General features: G+C 40.7%; 1 protein-coding gene across 2 annotated transcripts in view; it reads right to left on the bottom strand.

The window, feature by feature from the left end:
* Positions 1-22317, bottom strand: part of LOC129815464 (E3 ubiquitin-protein ligase RAD18-like) — a 111187-nt gene that overhangs the window by 69156 nt on the left and 19714 nt on the right. For both annotated transcript variants that reach the window (XR_008753434.1, XM_055869333.1), the window contains exons 6-9: positions 20210-20309; positions 18219-18406; positions 17106-17176; positions 16856-16916 (exon numbers count right to left, since the gene is read on the bottom strand). Coding sequence is in view for 1 of the 2 variants with exons in the window: in XM_055869333.1 (XP_055725308.1) it covers positions 16856-16916; positions 17106-17176; positions 18219-18406; positions 20210-20309 (420 nt within the window). In the remaining variant the exon portion in view is untranslated. The remainder of the gene's footprint in view (positions 1-16855; positions 16917-17105; positions 17177-18218; positions 18407-20209; positions 20310-22317) is intronic.

Raw genomic sequence — 22317 nt, 5'->3', positions numbered from 1 at the left:
TTGTTGTTTTGTTAAAGTGTTTTGTTTCGTGTTTATTGTTTGTCATCTTTTAAAATAAAAGAAGATGGCTTATTTTCCAACTGCTGCATTTTGGTCCGTCAATCCGCCATACGATCGTGACAACAGTGGGGTCCACAATGATTGAAACCCTTGATAAAGATGAGCAAAAAGACTGTATAAAATAGATTATTCAAGTACTGAGCTACGGATAACTGCCAAAATAAAGAAAACACTAGAGTAAGTGAGGGATACAAAGTATATTGAAGGAAAATACTTCCACACAGGTGTGGTTCCTGAGTTAAATAAGCAATTAATATCCCATCATTCTTAGCGTCATGCATAAAAATGCCCAGTTGCCCATTATTTTGATTACCATGCCTAGAAGAACAAATCTCATTGACTTTGAAAGATGGATCTCAAAGGAGCATAGAGGGTTTAAAGTGTGTGTGTGCACGCGTGCCAGTCACCAGATCTCAACTCAATTAAACACTTATGGGAGATACTGAAGAGGCGCCCGAGACAGCGTTTTCCACCAGCATCAACAAAACCCCAAATTATGGAATTTCTCGTGGAAGAATGGTGTCGCATCCCTCCAAGAGTTCCAGACACTTGTAGAATATATGCCAAGACGCATTGAAGCATACAATATACATTTGACCTTAAGAAAGGCCTCAGGACCAGTGGAAGCAAAATAGCCCCATAACATCAACAATCCACCAACATGGAGAGTGGAGTCATTTGTGGACATTTCTTTGAGCATACAATACAGGTCAGTATTTGAATAATACATTGTATATACAGTCGTTTTTGTTCATCCTTATTAAGGGTGTCAATCATTTGGGACCCCACTTTATGTTAAAGGACAATTCCCCCACTTTATAACCAACTCGCCCCTTTTGCCCTCAGAACAGCCACAATTCGTCAGGGCATGGACTCTACAAGCTGTCGAAAGCATTCCACAGGGATGCTGGCACATGTTGACTCAAATGCTTCCCAAAGTTGTGTAAAGTTGGCTGGATGTCCTTTGGGTGGTGGACCATTCTTGATACGCATAGGAAACTGTTGAGCGTGAAAAACCCATCAGCATTGCTGTTCTTGCTCTTGCCACAAACCATAACCCGTTCAAAAGCACTTAAAACTTGTGTCTTGCCCATTCACCCTCTGAATGGCACACATACAAAATCCATGTCTCAGTTGACTCAAGGCTTAAAAATCCTTCTTTAACCTGTCTCCTTCCCCTTCATTTACACTGATAGAAGTGGATTTAACAATTAACATCAATAAGGAATGATAGTTTTCATCTGGATTCACCTGGTCAGTCTGTCATGGAAAAAGCAGGTGTCCTTAATGATTTGTATACTCTGTGTGAACAATATGAACAACAGTAAGATTTGATACACATTGAACTTCTATCGTTTTTGTTAGTCATACTGCACAATTCCTTGTTTTTGTCATTTTGAAGTTTCCGTATTCCGTTTATGCACGCCCATTTCTGCTTTTAAGCTCTGCCAGCCCAACAACTTCCAGTGTAGCACCTGACGCAATGTTCTGTACTGAGAGCTGTCAAAACACAGTAAACACAAAATGTCTTTCTACACCCATTACCTTCAAGACCTCCCCCTTATTATGGTAAACGCTGTTCATCGTATCGTGAGAGGATCAGCTGTTGCTTAAAAAAAAGGGATTTAAGCTGTACATATTGAGTTACATCAACTACTAGGGTGAGTATTCACAACTAGCTAGCTGCAAGCCATCTCTGCTTGACTAACATTTGCAATGTATCTCGCTAGCTATACTTTACATCATTTCTTGTTAAAGACTTCCCATTTGTTATTGGGTCAGTTCCCCTTGATTTTGATATGATGAAAATGATAAGTTGTTTTATTTGTATTTCTCAGTTTCCAACAAGGCTCTTGTGACAAGAGATTAGCGTGAGGGCAACTTGTTACAGTTCAATGAGGAAATCCGAGAAGCAACACAGTTTGAGAGTAGGATGAATGAATATAGCAAGCACAAGCTTTACTGCTCTGGTTGCTAGAAACAAGTTCCTGGGCATTCATAAAAGTGTCTAAAAATAATGGCATGGTGAGGATACTTGGAAATTGATTAGCTAGATAGTGTTGCCAGCATAGCACACTTCAACAGTCATATTGTAAATGATTTACTAAAAGTGTGAATTTAGGATATGCTCCCCTGAAACTATAGTGAACAAAAATAGAAACGCAAAATGTAAAGTGTTGGTCCCATGTTTTGTGAGCTGAAATAAAAGATCCCAGAAATTTTCCATTCGCACAAATAGCTTATTTCTCTCAAATGTTGTGGACAAATATTTTTCATCCCTGTTAGTGAACATTTCTCCTTTGCCATTATAATCCATCCACCTGACAGGTGTCACATATCAAGAAGCTGATTAAACAGCATGATCATTACACAGGTGCACCTTGTGCTGGGGACAATAGGCCACTCTAAAATGCAGTTTGTCACAAACACAATGCCACAGATGTCTCAACTGAGAGAAAGTGCAATTGGCATGCTGACTGCAGAAATGTCCACCAGAGCTGTTGCCAGAGAATTGAATGTTCATTTTAAAGGAAGAACCAGAGGTCCCTCTGCTGCAGAGGATAAGAATAAGTTCATTACAGTTACCAGGCTCAGTGATTGCAGCCCAAATAAATGCTTCAGAGTTTAGGTAACTGACACATCTCAACATCAACTGTTCAAAGGAGACTTTGGTCTGATGAGTCCACATGTGGTTTTTGGTTCCAACCGCCATGTCTTTGTGAGACGCAGAGTAGGTGAAAGGATGAACTCCGCATGGGTGGTTCCCACCGTGAAGCATGGAGGAAGAGGTGTGGGGGTTCTTTGCTGGTGACAATGTGATTTATTTGGAATTCAAGGCACACTTAACCAGCATGGCTTCCACAGCATTCTGCAGCGATACGCCATCCCATCTGGTTTGCGCTTAGTGGGACTATCATCTGTTTTTCAACAGGACAATGACCTAACACACTTCCAGGCTGTGAAAGGGCTATTTCACCTAGAAGGAGAGTGATGGAGTGCTGCATCAGATGACCTGGCCTCCACAATCACTCTACCTCAACCCTATTGAGATGTTTTGGGATGAGTTGGACCGCAGAGTGAAGGAAAAACAGCCAACACAAGCTCAGCATATGGGAACTCCTTCAAGACTGTTGGAAAAGCATTCCAGGTAAAGCTGGATGAGAGAATGCCAAGAATGAGCAAAGCTATCATCAAGGCAAAGGGTGGCTACTTTGAAGAATCTAAAATGTGTTTTTTCATAGTTTTGATGTAGAAAATAGTAAAAAATAAAGAAAAACCCATGAATAAGTAGGTGTGTCCAAACTTTTGACTGGTACTGTATATCCAAACCTTCTGAATTGACACAAGTGTCTAGGCAGTAGGAACCAGGGGTTGTTTCCTGATAGAGCCTATGACTGAAATTCCTTTGTTCTCTTTATCACAGAAGTATTTTCTATTAGACAGAGTTACTGTATCTAGTTAGCATGCTTCCTAGCCGGACTGCTACATCCAAAATAAGTGTTTGCAACAATAACAGACAATTTATCTTAGAACAACATTTATGAAATTTACAGGCAAATCATTACGGAATCCTAGTCTTTATCTTTGGTGCTAATGTTAGCAATGCTAGCTAGCTAAGTAGCTAAACCTGCTGCATCCGAAATAAAGTGTTTTCAATGATTACAGACAAATATTATTCAAATCAGAAATCCATTTGCATTGCTAGTTATAGCCTTATGTTAGCTAGCTAACTTTATTATTTTATCTTTATTTAACTAGGCAAGTCAGTTAAGAACAAATTCTTATTTTAAATGACGGCCAGTGGGTTAACTGCCTGTTCAGGGGCAAAACGACAGATTTGTACCTTGTCAGCTCGGGGATTTGAACTTGCAACCTTTCGGTTACTAGTCCAACGCTCTTACCACTAGGCTACCCTGCCGCCCCATTGAACCTAGTTTGTTAGCTTTAGCTACCTGCAGAATCATACTTTGTATTGGTATACTTTGTATTGGTTGTAGTAGGAGTTGGGATTATGACAGGAGATTATTGTATTATCTATTGTATTTCATGAACATGTGTGCATGTCTAGACAATAGTGACCCATCCACTTAGCTAAATGTGGCTGGGAGGTGGTTATAGCATTTCCTTCACATGATCCATCAATTTAGACAAGTGTGTCAGGTAAACGTCATCTAATAATGACGCTTACACACTTTGTTTTTGATATTGCTACTATGCAAGTAACCACTTCAGTGTACCATTTACACCTTCTGTATCCTGTGCATGTAACAAATAAACGTAGATTTATTTGATATAGTGTGTGTTTACCACATGGCCTCACATGTGAATCCTTAAAGAGATGGGTGGGTTTAAGGCTTAAGAGGCTGTGAACGATGCTCAATGGGTATAGACAAAGAAGAGCTCTCCAGTTGGTGTACCAAAACGTTCAAGGGCCATTTTCTCAAAAGTGGGGTTAAAAGTATATCAACTTTCAAAGGAGAATTACTTTCCCATTGTTCCTCAACTGCAGTGTATGATAGAAAATAGTATAATACTGAGTCTCCACTTTAATTTATTTTAAAAAAAAAACACAATTTCAAGTTTTGATACGTAAGACCGAATCGAGGCGGTTGGTTTCAGGGATGTGATTGAATTATTATTATTTGAATCAGCTGTGTAGTGCTAGGGGAGGAAAACTAAACATGGGGCCCCAGGACAATTTGGAAAACCCTGGTGTAAGGCACGGCATGGGCTTTGTCCCGCTAATGAAGCTGAAGCACTGTTGCTTTCTAAACACCTGAAACAGCAATTTCCTGCAATGTAGCATGAAATATTATGAATTATGACACAGGAACCATGACAAGACATTTAAAATAAATCTTATTTTATTAATAGGAATAGAGAAACATGACAGGGCTACTTCCTAAATATTTGGGAGGGGAGAGGGGAGAGTCCAACAGGAGGCCAGCTCTCTATGAGGGCGAGTCCAACCGGCCTCATCTCGCATTAACCATTGCAACCAGGTTCTTCGGCACCTGTAAACGCTACCTCTGGAATTCACATGAGCTGTTAAGGACTGCAGCAACAACGGCAATTTTGCTGGAGCAATTAAGTAATATGGTGCAGGGATTTCTCTGCCATTTTAACCCATGGGCGGGCCCCCTAAGCACACATTTACGGGATGGAAAAACACTAAGTTTGTAGAAAAGATAATGGACTTGTATATTTTTTTGAATAATATAATCTTTGAGAACTAACAATCACCAAAATAAAAGCGAGACACTCAGGGAGAATTGAAAATTCCCAAAACAATGAATTCAGCAGTATTATTTTTGTTATTATGTTTGAGCAAAAGAACACAGCATTATCCATGACAAACTGCATAGAATTGCAAGAAACTACCTTTAAAACTGCAACATTCTCACATCTACATGGCAAAATTTGCAGAATTGCAGGAAATTAGCTTTAAAACTGAAAAAAATGGATCAGCTCCATGGAGAAATTTGTTGAATTGCAGAAAATTGCCTTAAAATGTTCTCTACAGAGCCAAGATGGGGGACTCTAAAATATATCCGCGCTGTCGGCCGACCGCATTCATTGCCACCCCCCCTGCCACACCCACCACCTAAGCCCCTTTTTGATCCAGAAAAAAACATGTGGTGTTCCCTTAAACATGTACAGTCTCCTGCAACAAGCTCAATTTTTTGCTTTACGTTGAATTTGAAGCAATTCTTGACTCCGGCCATATGTCCTTCAGTTGTGATGTGAACATTTGTGTCATGAAGTGCACACTCATACTGGTGGCTACAACATTGACTGATGCTGTAACAATCCCTAATCTTTATGCGCTATTGTCCACAAGGGGGAAATAGAACAGGTTTTTGAATTAAGATTATTTTTATTAGGCCTCTGAATCAACAGGGGGAAAAATGTATTTACTAAATTACTCCCATCATTTTTAGTCACTAGGGGTTGACAGTCTGGTAAGGAAAAGCAAAATAAATGGTTTCTAAATCTACCATAAACAGAAAGGAACTGTGAAGCTTGAACACACTTTCATACACAGAACATCAAAAGTCAGTTCACCTGCTCGTCGCTAGTCTAAGTACCAGTCTCTTTAGCCAACATTCCACTCCTTGTCACTGCTAAATAACATACTCAGATTAGCTCATCGCAGCAGTGCTTGCATAATATCACCCATTTCATATTGTGTCTGTTTAGCAGCTAACTTCCAATCGTTAAAAAAAATGTATTACTACTTGCTGTTCAACAGGTTTATGAATCCAAACTGAATATAATAAATTTGATTATGAACAAAACATTTGTCTGCTGGGCTTGATAACGTTAGGTACACAGAGCCAGCTAAGCAAACGTTACCTCAGTTCAGGCGATAGATGAACTGTCATTTCAAATAAGATGGATTGAATATTTATTTAACACAACCTACACAGACTACACAAACACATAGCAAGAAACCATTTGTGCATTGGGAAAAACATTTTTACGTTACAGCCTTAATCTATACACAATAAACCATAATGACAAAGCAAAAACTGCAAAAACTCCCAACTGTATTTTGGGAGTTTCTCCCATTCTTCTCTGCAGATCATCAAGCTCTGTCAGGTTGAATGGGGAGAGTCACAGCACAGCTATTTTCAGGTCTCTCCAGAGATGTTAGATCAGGTACAAGTCCGGGCTCTGGCTGGGCCACTCAAGGACATTGAGTCTTGTCCCGAACCCACTCCTGCGCTGTCTTGGCTGTGAGCTTAGGGTCATTGTCCTGTTGGAAGGTGAACCTTAGGACCACAGACTGGGGCTAAGCGCTGGAGCAGGTTTTCATCAAGGATCTCTCTGTACTTTGCTCCGTTTATCTTTCCCTCGATCCTGACTAGTCTCCCAGTCACTGCCGCTGAAAAACATCCCCACAGCATGACGCTGACACCACTATGCTTCAGCGTAAGGATTGTATTGGCCAGATGATGAGCGGTTTCCTCCAGACGTGACACTTGGCATTCAGGCCAAAGAGTTCCATCTTGGTTTCATCAGCCCAGAGAATGTTGTTTCTCATGGTCAGAGTTCTTTAGGTGACTTTTGGCAAACTCCAAGCGGGCTGTCATGTGCCTTTTACTGAGGAGTGGCTTCCGTCTGGCCACTCTACCAAAAAGGCCTGATTGGTGGAGTGCTGCAGAGATGGATGTCCTTCTGGAAGGTTCTCCCATCTCCACAGAGGAATTCGAGAGCTCTGTTAGTGACCATCGGGTTCTTGGTCACCTCCTTGACCAAGGCCCTTCTCCCCCGATTGCTCAGTTTGGCTGGGCGGCCAGCTATAGGAAGAGTCTTGGTGGTTCCAAAAGTCTTCTTTTTAAGAATGATGGAGACAACCGTGTTCTGGGGTACCTTCAACGCTGCAGAATTGTTTTGGTACACTTCCCCAGAACTGTGCCTCGACACAATCCTGTCTCGGAGCTCTACGGACAATTTATTTGACCTCATGGCTTGGCTTTGGTTGACATGCACTGTCAACTGTGGGACCTTATATAGACAGGTGTGTGCCTTTTCAAATCAATTCAGTTTACCACAGGTGGACTCCAATCAAGTTGTAGAAACATCAAGGATGATCAATGGAAACAGGATGCACCTGAGCTGAAATTCAGCATACCACTGCTGGTTTGCTTCTGAAGCTAAGCATGGTTGGTCCTGGTCAGTCCCTGGATGCTGCTGGAAGTGGTGTTGGAGGGCCAGTAGGAGGCACTCTTTCCTTTGGTCTAAAAAATATCCCATGGCCCCAGGGCAGTGCCCTGTGTAGGGTGCCGTCTTTCGGATGGGACATTAAACGGGTGTCCTGACTCTCTGATGTCATTAAAGATCCCATGGCACTTATCGTAAGAGTAGGGGTGTTAACCCAGGTGTCCTGGCTAAATTCCCAATCTGGCCCTCAAACCATCACGGTCACCTAATAATCCCCAGTTTACAATTGGTTAATTCATCCCCCTCCTCTCTCCTGTAACTATTCCCCAGGTCGTTGCTGTAAATGAGAACGCGTTCTCAGTCAACTTACCTGGTAAAATAACGGATAACTTAAAATATATAAAAATTCAAGTCTCATAGCAAAGGGTCTGAATACTTATGTAAATAAGGTATCCGTCTTTTTTTTTTTTTGTATAAATTAGCAAAAACATCTAAAAACCTGTATTCGCTTTGTCATTGCGGGGTATTGTTTGTAGATTGATGAGGATTTTAATTTATTTCATCCATCTTAGAATAAGGTTGTAACGTAACAAAATGTGGATAAAGTCAAGGGGTGTAAATACTTTCCGAATGAACTGTATTTGACTCACCTGACTTAACTGTCAACATTCACCTCACTGGTCAAAATGTGGTAAGCTAGCCAAAGCAGCAGCAGCAGGTGATAAGACAACCTGGCGCTAATGATTTTTTTCTTCTTGTCAATCACTCAAGCAAGAGCCTGCCGCACGGACAGCTCGTGCACATGCTCAGGTCTATCAACATTTCTTACAATGCGAAACAGGAGGGCTGGCATTGAAAATCAGAGTTTACTTTTTGGAACAGAAAAATAAAAAATTCAAGAATCCCAGACAACACAAAAAAAAGCTCAAGATACTTTATGACGGAACTGCATGATTCACGTGGGTCACGAATTTAGATCAGAAAATCCGGAAATTACAAGTATGATAATATTAGGCTATTTGGAAAGGGCACAATGGCTGCAACTTCACTCGTGATGGTGGGAGTGGTTTTGCTGAATAGAATCATGGGCGTTTGAACCTTGAACAGAAAAATATTGAAGTAAGAGGACAATAATAGCATTATAGGTCGATGAGCATCTATTTAAAATATTTACAGATGTTATTAGACAAAGACAACCAGAGAAGCATAAAGTGCCTTCAGAAAGTATTCACACCCCTTAAACTTTTCCACATTTTGTTGGTAAAACATGAATTTAAAATGGTTTTAATTTAGATTTTTTTGTCACTAGCCTGCACATAATACACCATAATGGTCGAAGTGGAATTATGTTTTCAGAATATTTTACAAATGAAATTTTAAAAGCTGAAATGTCATGAGTCAACAAGAACTCAGCCCCTTTTATGTCAAGCCGAAATAAGTTCAGGAGTAAAAAATGTCTTAACAAGTCACATAAGTTGCATGGACTTAATAGTAATCGCGTATACCCCGATATGGAATAGAAACTGTATTAAATTCTGGATGTCGCCCAACCCTAAGTGTGAAATAGGACAAAAATACAGTACCAGTCAAAAGTTTGGACACACCTGCTCATTCAAGGGTTTTTCTTTATTCTTCAATGTAGAAAATAGTAAAAAATAATAGTGAAGACAACAAAATTATGAAATAACACATATGGAATCCTGTAGTAACAACAAAAGTGTTAAACAAATTGAAATATATTCTATATTTGAGATTCTTCAAAGTAGCCATCCTTTGCCTTGATGACAGCCATGTTCGTTAAGTGTGTCTTGAATTCTAAATAAATCACCAAGTGTCACCAGCAAAGTACCCCCACACCATCACACTTCCTCCTCCATGTTTCACAGTGGGAACCACACAGGCGGAGATTATCCGTTTACCTACTCTGCGTCTCACAAAAGACATGGCGGTTGGAACCAAAAATCTCAAATTTGGTTGAACAGATGTCCACCAGTCTAATGTCCATTGCTCATATTTCTTGGCCCAAGCAAGTCTCTTCTTCTTATTGGTGTCCTTGAGTAGTGTTTTCTTTGAAGCAATTTGACCATGAAGGCCTGGTTCATGCAGTCTCCTCTGAACAGTTGATGTTGAGAGGTGTCTGTTACTTGAACTCTGTGAAGCATTTATTTTGGCTGCAATCTGAGGTGCAGTTAATTGCCGATTTCTGAGGCTAGTAACTCTAAAGAACTTATCCTAACTGGGTCTTCCATTCTGTGGCATTCCTCATGAGAGCCAGTTTCATCATAGTGCATTATGGGTTTTTGCGACTGCACTTTAAGAAACTTCTTCCAAGTTCTTGAAATGTTAGGTATTGACTGACCTTCATGGCTTAAAGTAATGATGGACGGTCGTTTCTCTTTGCTTATTTGAGCTGTTCTTGCCATATGGACTTGGTCTTTCACCAAATAGAGCCATCTTCTGTACACCAGCCCTACCTTGTCACAACACAACTGATTGGCTCAAACACAATAAGGAATGAAATTCCACAAATTAAAAGCTGAAATGTCTTGAGTCAGTAAGTATTCCACCCCTTTGTTATGGCAAGACTAAATAAGTTGCATGGACTGTGTGCAATAATAGTGTTCAACATTTAACTGCCCAAATGTTAGAAGTGTAGGAGATGTTCTTTAAGGACTGTGGAGAGAAACTAATTTCAGTGTGCCCCTGTAGAGGCCCAGGGCTGACAGATTACCATAGCCTGCCAAAGGCACAGGAGCAAGCTGCAGTTAACCTTAAAAAATATATTTAAAAAATACAGTTGAAGTCGGAATTTAACATACTTAGGTTGGAGCCATTAAAACTCATTTTTCAACCACTCCACAAATTTCCACAAACTATAGTTTTGGCAAGTCATTTTCCCAACAGTTGTTTATAGATAGATTATTTCACTGCATCACAATTCCAGTGGGTCAGAAGATTACATACACTAAGCTGACTGTGCCTTTAAACAGCTTGGAAAATTCCAGAAAAATATTTGTCTTTAGAAGCTTCTGATAGGCTAATTGACATGATTTGAGTCAACTGGAGGTGTACCTGTGGATGTATTTCAAGGCCTACCTTCCAAACTCAGTGCCTCTTTGCTTGACATTGAAAAAATAAAAGAAATCAGCCAAGACCTCAGAAAAAAATTGTAGACTTCCACAAGTCTGGTTCATCCTTGGGAGCAATTTCCAAATGCCTGAAGGTACCACGTTCATCTGTACAAACAACAGTACGCAAGTATAAACACCATGGGACCACGCAGCCGTCATACCGCTCAAGAAGGAGATGCGTTTCTCCTAGAGATGAACGTACTTTTGTGCGAAAAGTGCAAATCAATCCCAGAACAACAGCAAAGGACCTTGTGAAGATGCTGGAGGAAACAGGTACAAAAGTATCTATATCCACAGTAAAACGAGTCCTATATCGTCATAATCTGAATGGCCGCTCAGCAAGGAAGAAGCCACTGCTCCAAAACCGCCATAAAAAAGCCAGACTACGGTTTGCAACTGCACATGGGGACAAATATTGTACTTTTTGGAGAAACGTCCTCTGATCTGATGAAACAAAAATGGAACTGTTTGGCCTTAATGACCATCGTTATGTTTGGAGGAAAAAGGGGGAGGCTTGCAAGCCGAAGAACACCATCCCAACCGTGAAGCACGGGGGTGGGCAGCATCATGTTGTGGGGGTGCTTTGCTGCAGGAGGTACTGGTGCACTTCACAAAATAGATGGCTTCATGAGGCTGGAAAATTATGTGGATATATTGAAGCAACATCTCAAGACATCAGTCAGGAAGTTAAAGCTTGGTCGCAAATGGGTCTTCCAAATGGACAATGACCCCAAGCATACTTTCAAAATTGTGGCAAAATGGCTTAAGGACAACAAAGTCAAGGTATTGGAGTGGACATCACAAAGCCCTGACCTCAATCCCATAGAACATTGGTGGGCAGAACTGAAAAAGCGTGTGCAAGCAAGGAGGCCTACAAACCTGACTCTGTTACACCAGCTCTGTCAGGAGGAATGGGCCAAAATTCACCCAACTTTTTGTGGGAAACTTGTGGAAGGCTACCCGAAACGTTTGACCCCAGTTAAACAATTTAAAGGCAATGCTACCAAATACTAATTGAGTGTATGTAAACTTCTGACCCACTGGGAATGTGATGAAATAAAAAGCTGAAATGAATTATTCTCTCTACTATTATTCTGACATTTCACATTCTTAAAATAAAGTGGTAATCCTAACCTAACTCCTGCTCGCAACCTCGCTGTTCAATGATACAACAATAGCACACTGATGGAGGTACATTCATTGAGTGTGCCAATCTTGTTCACACGTTTGGAAGAGAGAGCGAAACTGCTACCGCATACAGCATGTGGCCAGCACTCTGTGTTTGTGAATGTGTGTTGCCATATCCCTGGTGTCTGCCCATTCACTGATCTAACAGTCACAGGAGTGAGTCATCACGGGGCCGTGCGAGCCGGCTCTGGTCTGGTTAATCAAACTGTTTTCATTTAAGCCAGCTATTTATAATACACCCCTCCATGAGTCAGATCAATATTTCAATCTCCATATTTATCAAAGTTAGCACCACCAAGCTATTTCTAGTTCCACCCACCTTTTATCTTCCTCTGGCTATCACAGCCACTTAACCTTGCAAAGTGCCATACGGTCCCCTTACAAACTCTCGCTCTCTAGATTCTTCTGTATAAATTAATTCCCGCTGAGTAAAGGCTATTACAGGTCAGAATTATTCACCAAAGAGACACTGAAACACCCCAGTAAACCTAAGCATTTCCCTCCTCTCATCGTGTAATGTCTGCTGCTGTGAGAGTCCCTGATGCTTAATCACTTCATCACAGTTAGAGTCCTTCTCAGAATTTACAGCTACACAGCCACCAGTGGAGCTTATGTTCTTCCTGGCAATTCTCTCCGTTGAAGTGGGTCCTTAGCCATACGGGGGCATTAAGCAGGATCGATGGTGCACCCCTGTTGCACTCCCACTGTATTGATCTGATCTGTGTATGTGACAGAGCCACTCCTCTTATCTCTGGTTCTGGCCTGATTCACTTCACAGCTCTGAGGAAGATGACTTCTCCTAAACTGGTACAAGGACTAAAGTGAGTGCACCAATCAAGTGGACTGGAATGACTAAGCATTCTGAAATAATAAACGCACCAGCAGTGTTTTAGTATCTTTTTTTAATTTAACGAGGCAAGTCAGTTAAGAACAAATTCTTATTTACAATGACGGCCTACCGGGGAAAAGTGGGTTAATTACCTTGTTCAGAGGCATGACAGATTTTTACCTTGTCAGCTCGGGGATTTGATCCAGCGACCTTTCGGTTACTGGCCCAATGCTCTAGCCACTAGGCTACCTGCCGCCCCGATACAGTATCTAAGGGCCAGCCCACATGAAAAAAATACTACAGTCTAAAAAACCTGTAGCATTACTATATGTACAGTGCATTCGGAAACTATTCAGAACCCTTCACTTTTTCCACATTTTGTAACATTACAGCCAAATTGATAGAATAATTTTTTTCTAAATTAATCTACACACAATACCCAATAATAACAAAGAAAAAGGTTGACATTTTTACAAAAAAACAACAAAAAAATGTATTTACATAAGTATTCAGACTCGAAATTAATTTCAGGTGCATCCTGTTTCCATTACTCAACCTTGAGATGTTTCTACAACTTGGAGTCCACCTGTGGTAAATTCTATTGATTGTATTTGGAAAGGCACACACCTGTCTATTTAAGGTTCCACAGTTGACAGTGCATGTCAGAGCAAAAACGAAGTTAATTTTCCATAGAGCTCCTAGACAGGATTGTGTCGAGGAACCCTTGTACCGAAAAAATTCTGCAGCATTGAAGGTCCCCAAAACACAGTGGCCTCCATTATTCTTAAATGGAATAAGTTTGGAATCAGCAAGACTCTACCTATAGTTGGCCGCCCGGCCAAACGGAGCAATCGGGGGAGACCAATAACAAGATGGTCACTGACAGAGCTCCTCTGTGGAGATTGTCATTGATTATTACATAATTAAATCGACTGTTAATGGCATGTTTATTGCTGTTCATTATATTTCTGTGCCTCCTTTTAGGTAAACCATACTCCATACAAAGCCAACCAAGTCTTGATTCAAGACAAATCACATCAACAACTGTCAATCATTCCCTGCCATGTATCATCTCCATTACCTGCATCTATAAAGACTCAGCTGCTCTTTAACTTAAGTCCCACAGATGGGCATCACCATAACCTTAACCTCCTACCAATCAATCCTCAATCAGTTACAATCTTGTAACTGCAAGAACCACATTTTGGTCACTGTTTCCCTAGCCACCCTTATTAGGGGAGGACATGCAGGAAATGTAAAAAAAACACCCTTTGGTCATGTCCAGGTGAGTGTTGTACCTGGAAGGTCCTTTGTGAGTATAGGCTGTAGGGCATTGTTGCTGTTGGTTTAGTTCTGTGAGCAATCATTTTGTGACCATGCTGTCTTTAAGAACTGTTTGGGGTGGTCAATTGTTCTGAATGGTATGTGTTAAGTTTGACCATCAGTGAGTTTAATCATGTGTAACAAATTCAAGATGTTCATTATGTAAAGGTTTTTTTGGAGGCATTGCCAGTTTCAGGTCCAGGCAGTTTATTGGCTGCGCCCACCAATAAGGTGACTGTCTTTAAGTAAAGCCATTTGTAAAAAAAAAAAAAAAAATATCTGTTCATGTAAATGCACCTGTTATTTTCTACCATCAGAAGTACAGTATTGTTTGTCATCGTTTTAAGTTCATTTCAGAAAGCTATCTAGTGGAAGTAACTGATCTAAGTCATTTTGGTGACCACATGTTAATGTGTTATTTGTCTGTCAAACAAGCAAACCTAAGCTATAATAAACTTTGTTTGATCGATCAAAAGATAAACAGGAAGTTTGAACACACCTACTCATTCCAGGGTTTTTCTTTATTTTACTATTTTCTACATTGTGGAATAATAGTGAAGATATCAAAAACTGAAATAACACATATAGTAACCAAAACAAGTGTTAAATCAAAATATAGTTATATTTGAGATTCTTCAAAGTAGCCACCCTTGCCTTGATGACAGCGTTGCACCCCTGCCCCAGTGGCCAGTGGACCAAACAGTTAATTTTATGCACTGCAAGGGATACTACAGTATGGTATACTACAGTGTATTACAAAATTATATAGTAAGCACTACATGATCGAGGGGGGAACATCAGAGTAAAAATTCAGGCATGAGCTCCCCAAGGACAATGATGCAGAAAAATTAATCCATGCTTTTGTTACTTCTAGGTTAGACTACTGCCATGCTCTACTTTCCGGCTACCCGGATAAAGCACTAAATAAACTGCAGTTAGTGCTAAATACGGCTGCTAGAATCCTGACTAGAACCAAAAAACTTTTATCATATTACTCCAGTGCTAGCCTCCCTACACTGGCTTCCTGTTAAGGCAAGGGCTGATTTCAAGGTTTTACTGTTAACCTACAAAGCGTTACATGGGCTTGCTCCTACCTATCTTTCCGAGTTGGTCCTGCCGTACATACCTACACTACGGTCACAAGACGCAGGCCTCCTAATTGTCCCTAGAATTTCTAAGCAAATAGCTGGAGGCAGGGCTTTCTCCTATAGATCTCCATTTTTATGGAATGGTCTGCCTACCCATGTGAGAGACGCAGACTCGGTCTCAACCTTTAAGTCTTTACTGAAGACTCATCTCTTCAGTAGGTCCTATGATTGAATGTATACAACATAAGCACTACATGATCGAGAGGGATATTAGTGTGTAGTATAGTATTCTCCAGTATACTACACAATTCTAAAGTAAACACTACATGATCGAGGGACACTACAGTGTAGAGTATAGGATTCTACAGCATACTACAGAATTCCATAGTAAGTACTTTAATATTCAATAGTAAACTGTAGTATCTTTTGATGTGGGAGGTTTCCTATGCATGAATTCATGAATACTTTGCACCAGTGGGAACGGAGTGAGAATACACTCAGAGCGCAGTGATGCTGCTAAACTATTTCTACACCAACCCTTCACTGAGTTGACGTCAGCTCTGACTCATCAGGAGAAATCATTCAGATTCACTGAGACGAAACAGGGATCAACGGTCAACTTAATCAATATCGCACACATCCATTGTAGACAATAATACACATCAGTGCTAAAGTCAATTGAGAAAAGGCCTTCAAAAAACAATTCTGAACTCACCACAGCACGTTTCCATCCACAGTTTGTATGCAAATAAAGTCATACTGTATAACAATAAATCATAACATCTGTGATGGAAACAGGAAGTTTTGGTACAAAATGTATAGGTGCCGACAGATACATGTTTGTTCGACATGCGGGGGATTTTTTCGTGTCGGTAAAATGTATTCTACGAGAAATAGCAGGGGAAACGCTTTTATGCGCAAATATTCATATAATAACCATCATATCGAATTAAACTTGGATTTACACAATGATATGGTGTGTGATTCTTCCACTACGACTTGGGAAACCATGCAATTTCTTAGGCTACAGATTAAATAACTTATGAACTTCACAGGGTGTTGAAAGAGTACATTGATCTTGATGATCCATTCCAATAAATATCGAGGGTCTGATACTGGTGACATGATGATCAATGCTTGACTGCCGTTTGACAAATAAAATATTCATATCCATAATAATCTCATCATGTAGACTAGCCTACCCGCACAGCCTACCTGCACTGTATGCTGTTGGCTAGATCAGGCACATTTGCTACTTAAACGAAACAGTTTGTGACAAAACTATTGGTAGAGTTGAAAATGCGGTGGAAACACATTGCACTTTATCTTTTTTATTCGGTACATGAAATCTTAAGCAAAAAATGACATTTTGTGTGCACTACGTCATCACTCACTGATTTCTATCCGTAACAAATCCGTTTGGTGAAAACACCACTGGTGGGAAAATGCGCATATTTTCTTTATGCAGATTTTAGAATATTAGCATTAAAATCGGTCACAAATTGGATAACAACCTAGCTACTGACAACAGATCAATGGAGGAAGCGTACCAGTCAGACATGACTTACTGTAAGTTGAATGCATCTCATCGATTTGCCCCAGACTTTGGTTCTTAGAGAAGACCATAGCCTGCAACACAATTGGACAACAAAAATACCATGTAAAGTGATCATTTGAACTGCAAGAACACACTAGACCAGGTTGTTTACGAGGGACAACACCTTTTATTGGACATAGTGCCATGTTGGGAACAACAGAAACTATCCGGTGGTCCTGTGGAGCTAGTCAATGATGCTTTGATCCTGTTTTGGTACGTACACATTTGGTTTTCCCCTGCAGTTGGTTCCTGGCCTTCTCGTTGGCCTCCACTTCTTTGGCGATGTCTTTGGCTATTGAAAGAGGATGAACAGAGACCTTTATGACCCTCTGGATCAGGTGCCCATGGCTTGTTTATGTGAACTGTTGTTTTTACCACATTAAGGTATATGACCAGGAGACCACTACTGAGGAAAGGAAGCATCCCCAGAGATGCACATTAACTATCAAGTGGTTACATTTTTCTGGGTGATTTGTACACACACGTCTCCTGGCCATTTCATGACGATTAGTCTGAGCAGGTGCTGTTGGATTAGAGAACCTGTCCACTGAGGTCAAATATATACATTTGTGTGTTGTTAACAGCCTTTATCCTCTGACATACCCAACTACCGACTGGATAGTACAGGCCAAGAGCTAGGTCTAGGAGGACATGACATTATACACCTAGCATGATCATGTATCAAGGTCACTCCCTGACATTCTTAGAGCATGTACAAGTACTGTAATAAACACTCTCAAGATATCACAGAAGCATGGCAAAAGTCAAGGCAAGAACAAATACTTGCCAGAGCTGAAATCATTTAAGTCTTGATAAGAGTAGACTCTCAAATCATATGCTAGGCTCAAAGCAGGCCTTGGTGTTTCATTCAAACACTGCTTCCCATCAGAGATGTCTATTCTGTTGTGCTGAACCTCTGACCGTTCCATGCAGAGGCAGGTTCTGTGTCATCATGGGGAAATACTAACTCAGAGAGGACTTGGCAGGGCTGTGACATGGTCTGCAGGGCTCTCCCCAAACACAGCCGTCAGTGGGCCTGGCTCTGTACACACCACACTGGGCTGCTGTAAATTACCTCCGCTACACGCGCACGCACACAAATTGGAACTAGCAGTTGTGATTTCACATTTTTCTTGTAAAGGTTCATCAATTGTGAATGATAGCTTGTAGTCAATAATGGCCAAAACAGTTATACAACGATGGCTTTGAATGGAGGAAACTACATTTATGGTGGTCAGAAGACTGCTTTGAGATTTAAAAGTAGATTTGTACCATCAGCCAAGGTTGACTCCCTGTCATCGTCATTTTTCACACAGTGAAAATGGCGCTCTTACCTGATTTCGGTTCGAGGGCGTCGCACTGGGCATTGTAGAAGTGTACAAAGTCCTGGTGCCTCCTGACCAGCTGGTCTCTGGTGCCCTGGGCAGAGAGGTGGCACTCCTTCAGCCTCTTCTTCAGCTCTTGCATGGACAGCAGAGTGTACACCAGCTTCCTCATCGGCTTCCTCTTGGCACCTAGGCAGCTGTGCCATATGAAGCCATAGAGAAGATCAGTTTATAACTTGTTATAACATGGTCATTAGACTATTATTCATTTCATAATGAACTACAGTGAGGAAGTGTTATTGCAGCACTCAGACCTCTGGCTGGCCCAATAAGAGTCCATCATAGAGAGGGCACCACAGAAGAAGACAACATGAATTGAATGTCCATAGTTAACCTTCCAATCCATATAAACTAGTGACCCACAGTTGTCATTTTACCCTGATGAAGACAGCTTGTCTGTCGAAACAACGGTTATTAAATTATAGCGTCTGAGCTCCTAGAGTGTGAGGCTCTCCTTTTCTTTATGGTTAACCTAAGGCCTGATATGCAGGGCGGAGCGAGGCTCTGTAATGAAATTATATTAGAGGCCGGGAGTCACTCCGCTACCACTTGTAAGAACAGACACATATATTTGGAGCCAGACATCGTGGCAGCAGTGTATGGTATAAAGCTCTTCGCTATCGCTTACCCAGTGTTGTAAAGTACTTAAGTAAAAATACTTCAAAGTACTACTTAAGTTGTTTTTTGGGGTATCTGTACATTATTTATATTTTTGACAACTTTTAGTTCATTACATTCCTAAAGAAAATAACATACGTTTTACTCCATACATTTTCCCTGACACCCAAAAGTACAGGTTACATTTCAAATGCTTAGCAGGACAGGAAAACAATCCAACTCACACTTATCAAGAGAACATCCCTGGTAATCCTTACTGCCTCTGATCTGGCAGACAAAAATGCTGATTTTGTAAATTATGTCTGAGTGTTGCAGTGTGACTGACCCTGGCTACCCGTAAATAAAACTTTAAAAAATACCGTCTGGTGCTGTCTGGTTTGCGTAATATAAGGAATGTGAAATTAGTTATAGTTTTACTTTGATACTTAAGTATATTTTTGCAATTACATTTACTTTTGATACTTAAGTATATTTCAAACCAAATACTTTACCTAAGTAAGATTTTACTGGGTGACAATTGGGTTTTTCTACTACTGCACTGGCCACCCACGTAAGGCTAATAAATATATTGGGTTTTTATCTGGGCTTTCCAAGTAATTCTGTTTCAGTTCTGTTGTTGTTCCCCTCTCCTACTAGCCATTATGTGAAGTATACTTTCAAATCTCTGCTTTCAGATAGAAACTCCATGAGGAGGATTCAGCACAGGACAAGGTTCTGACCACATGGCATCTCTTCATCACCAAGACGCAATGCCTGTATTTATATGAGTACAGTAGCATTGAAAACTCCTCACCAGCTCCTATTCAGAGGTGTGAGGCAGGTCAAATGTGTTGAAGACTATAGGAACGTGTGTAATCCATCACTCTGACATCAAGGTCACGAATCAAGGGCTCCATGCTGTCATGTACACTTCGCCAGTTTATGATGGAGAATCAAATGGCGCAGGCCTATATTTATCCTACTGTGGAACCTTCAATTAGATTTCTACAGAAATAAACATTTCCAGGTTGACTTCAAATGTGAAGGTATATTAGACAGTACTTTCAGCAGAGGAAGGGATATTACATCTCCCAAAACAGAAATCTAAACAAAATATACAACACAGAGACATGTCAAGATAATCAAAACATAAGTCACATACCTGACCTAGTGCTAGCTTTACATCAAGGTTAATAGAATATTCTAGGGGAATTCTAAGGGACACTTTTTTGAAGTTTCAGCTTAGTTTGGACGTCATCAGTGTCAAGGAAGCCTAAAACAAGTAGAAACGTCAAAAAAAGCGAACTCTCTTGAACCCCTGTGAGATGTGTGTTCAATGGTACCTCCTAAGGCTCTCCTTCTTTTCCCCTTGGGTCAGACAGCTGTCCAGGTGCTTGTTGATGAACTGTTCAAGGATGCCCACAGAACACACAGGACACTCCACTGAAAAACACACACAGCAGGATTTATAGACAAACACACATATAGAAAAGGAGAGACACATTGTGAAATGGCCACAGTTCCATGCAGCATTGAAATCATCCATCATTTTTAAAGGGATTATCCAGTACTTTTGTATGCTTTTTAGCCAGTATTTCTGAAGGTAGTGCTCAACACCCAAAAGTGGTCCCTGGTTACTACATCACATATGTGCAGATACAGTACCAGCCAAAAGTTTGGACACACCTACTCATTCCTGGGTTTCTCTTTATTTTTACTATTTTCTACATTGTGAAATAACACATATGGAATCAACCAAAAAAAGTGTCAAACCAAAACATATTTTATATTTGAGATTCTTTAAAGTAGCCACCCTTTGCCTTGATGACAGCTTTACACACTCTTGGCATTCTCTCAACCAGCTTCATGAGGTAGTCACCTGGAATGCATTTCAATTAACAGGTGTGCCTTGTTAAAAGTTAATTTGTGGAATTTCTTTCCTTCTTAATGCGTTTGAGCAGATCAGTTGTGCTGTGACAAGGTAGAGGTAGAGAGTATACAGAAGATGGGTCTATTTGGTAAAATACCAAGTCCATATTATGACAAGAACAGCTCAAATAAGCAAAGAGAAATGACAGTCCATCATTACTTTAAAACATGAAGGTCAGTCAATACAGAACATTTCAAAAACTATAAATGTTTCTTCAAGTGCAGTCACAAAAACTATCAAGCGCTATGATGAAACTGGCTCTCATGAGGACCGCCACAGGAAAGGAAGACCCAGAGTTAACCCTGCTGCAGAGGATAAGTTCATTAGAGTTACCAGCCTCAGATTGCAGCCCAAATAAAATGCTTCACAGAGTTCAAGTAACAGACATCTCAACATCAACTGTTCAGAGGAGACTGCATGAATGAGGCCTTCGTGGTCAAATTGCTGCAAAGAAACCACTACTAAAGGACACCAATAAGAAGAAGAGACTTGCTTGGGCCAATAAACACAAGAAATGGACATTAGACTGGTGGACATCTGTTCTTTGGTCTGATGAGTTCAAATATGAGATTCTCGGATCCAACCCGCATTGTTTTTCTGAGAAGCTGAGTAGGTGAACGGATGATTTCCGCATGTGTGGTTCCCACTGTGAAGCATGGAGGAGGAGGTGTGATGGTGCTTTGCTGGGGACACTGTCTGTGATTTATTTAGAATTCAAGGCACACTTAACCAGCACTGCTACCACAGCATTCTGCAGCGATACGCCATCCCATCTGGTTTGCGCTTACTGGGACTTTCATTTGTTTTTCAACAGGACAATGACCCCAAACACCTCCAGGCTGTGTAAGGGCTTTTTGACCAAGGAGAGTGATGGAGTGCTGCATCAGATGACCTGGCCTTCACTATCACCCAAATGTCTTCACTATTATTCTACAATGTAGAAAAGAGTAAATATAAAGAAAAACCCTTTAATGAGTAGGTGTGTCCAAACTTGACTGGTACTGTATGTGCATCATGTCATTGCTCTCTCGCTCTGCTGTGTGTGTGCATCTTGCTAGCTGTCACTCAGAAGGTGAGGGGCTGAAGCTCATTGGCTAGAACTCAAATTGCTAGGGGGCTGTCCCACATGAGGAAGAATTTAAGAAAAATAGCGCAGCACAGCTTCCAGAAAAACAGTCACTTACAATCTAGGGATTTTGTGGCTAATTGAGGTAAAACAGTAATTCTGCTCATAGATTATGCATGTATGAACTACACGTCCAGCTCAAACTGGAGGTTTAAGAAATACTTAGTAGTCACCAAAGGTCCTGAGCATGTCTTTAATGGACAAGAATATTCTATGCACCTAGTAATATGAAAAACAGTACAACCAACATTGCTTTCTCTATGGAGGGCATTTCCATTTTAAGCATAGGCCCATACTGTATGCATTAGAAACACTATGTTTTGGCAGCCAAGTCTCTCATATTCAAAATGTTCCAATGGAAAATAGAATTAGTGTCTTCACACACACACCGAAGA

This window comes from Salvelinus fontinalis, chromosome 18 (assembly GCF_029448725.1).
Source record: "Salvelinus fontinalis isolate EN_2023a chromosome 18, ASM2944872v1, whole genome shotgun sequence".
NCBI classification, from domain to species: domain Eukaryota; kingdom Metazoa; phylum Chordata; class Actinopteri; order Salmoniformes; family Salmonidae; genus Salvelinus; species Salvelinus fontinalis.
This window is presented reverse-complemented; position numbering and strand designations above follow the sequence as displayed.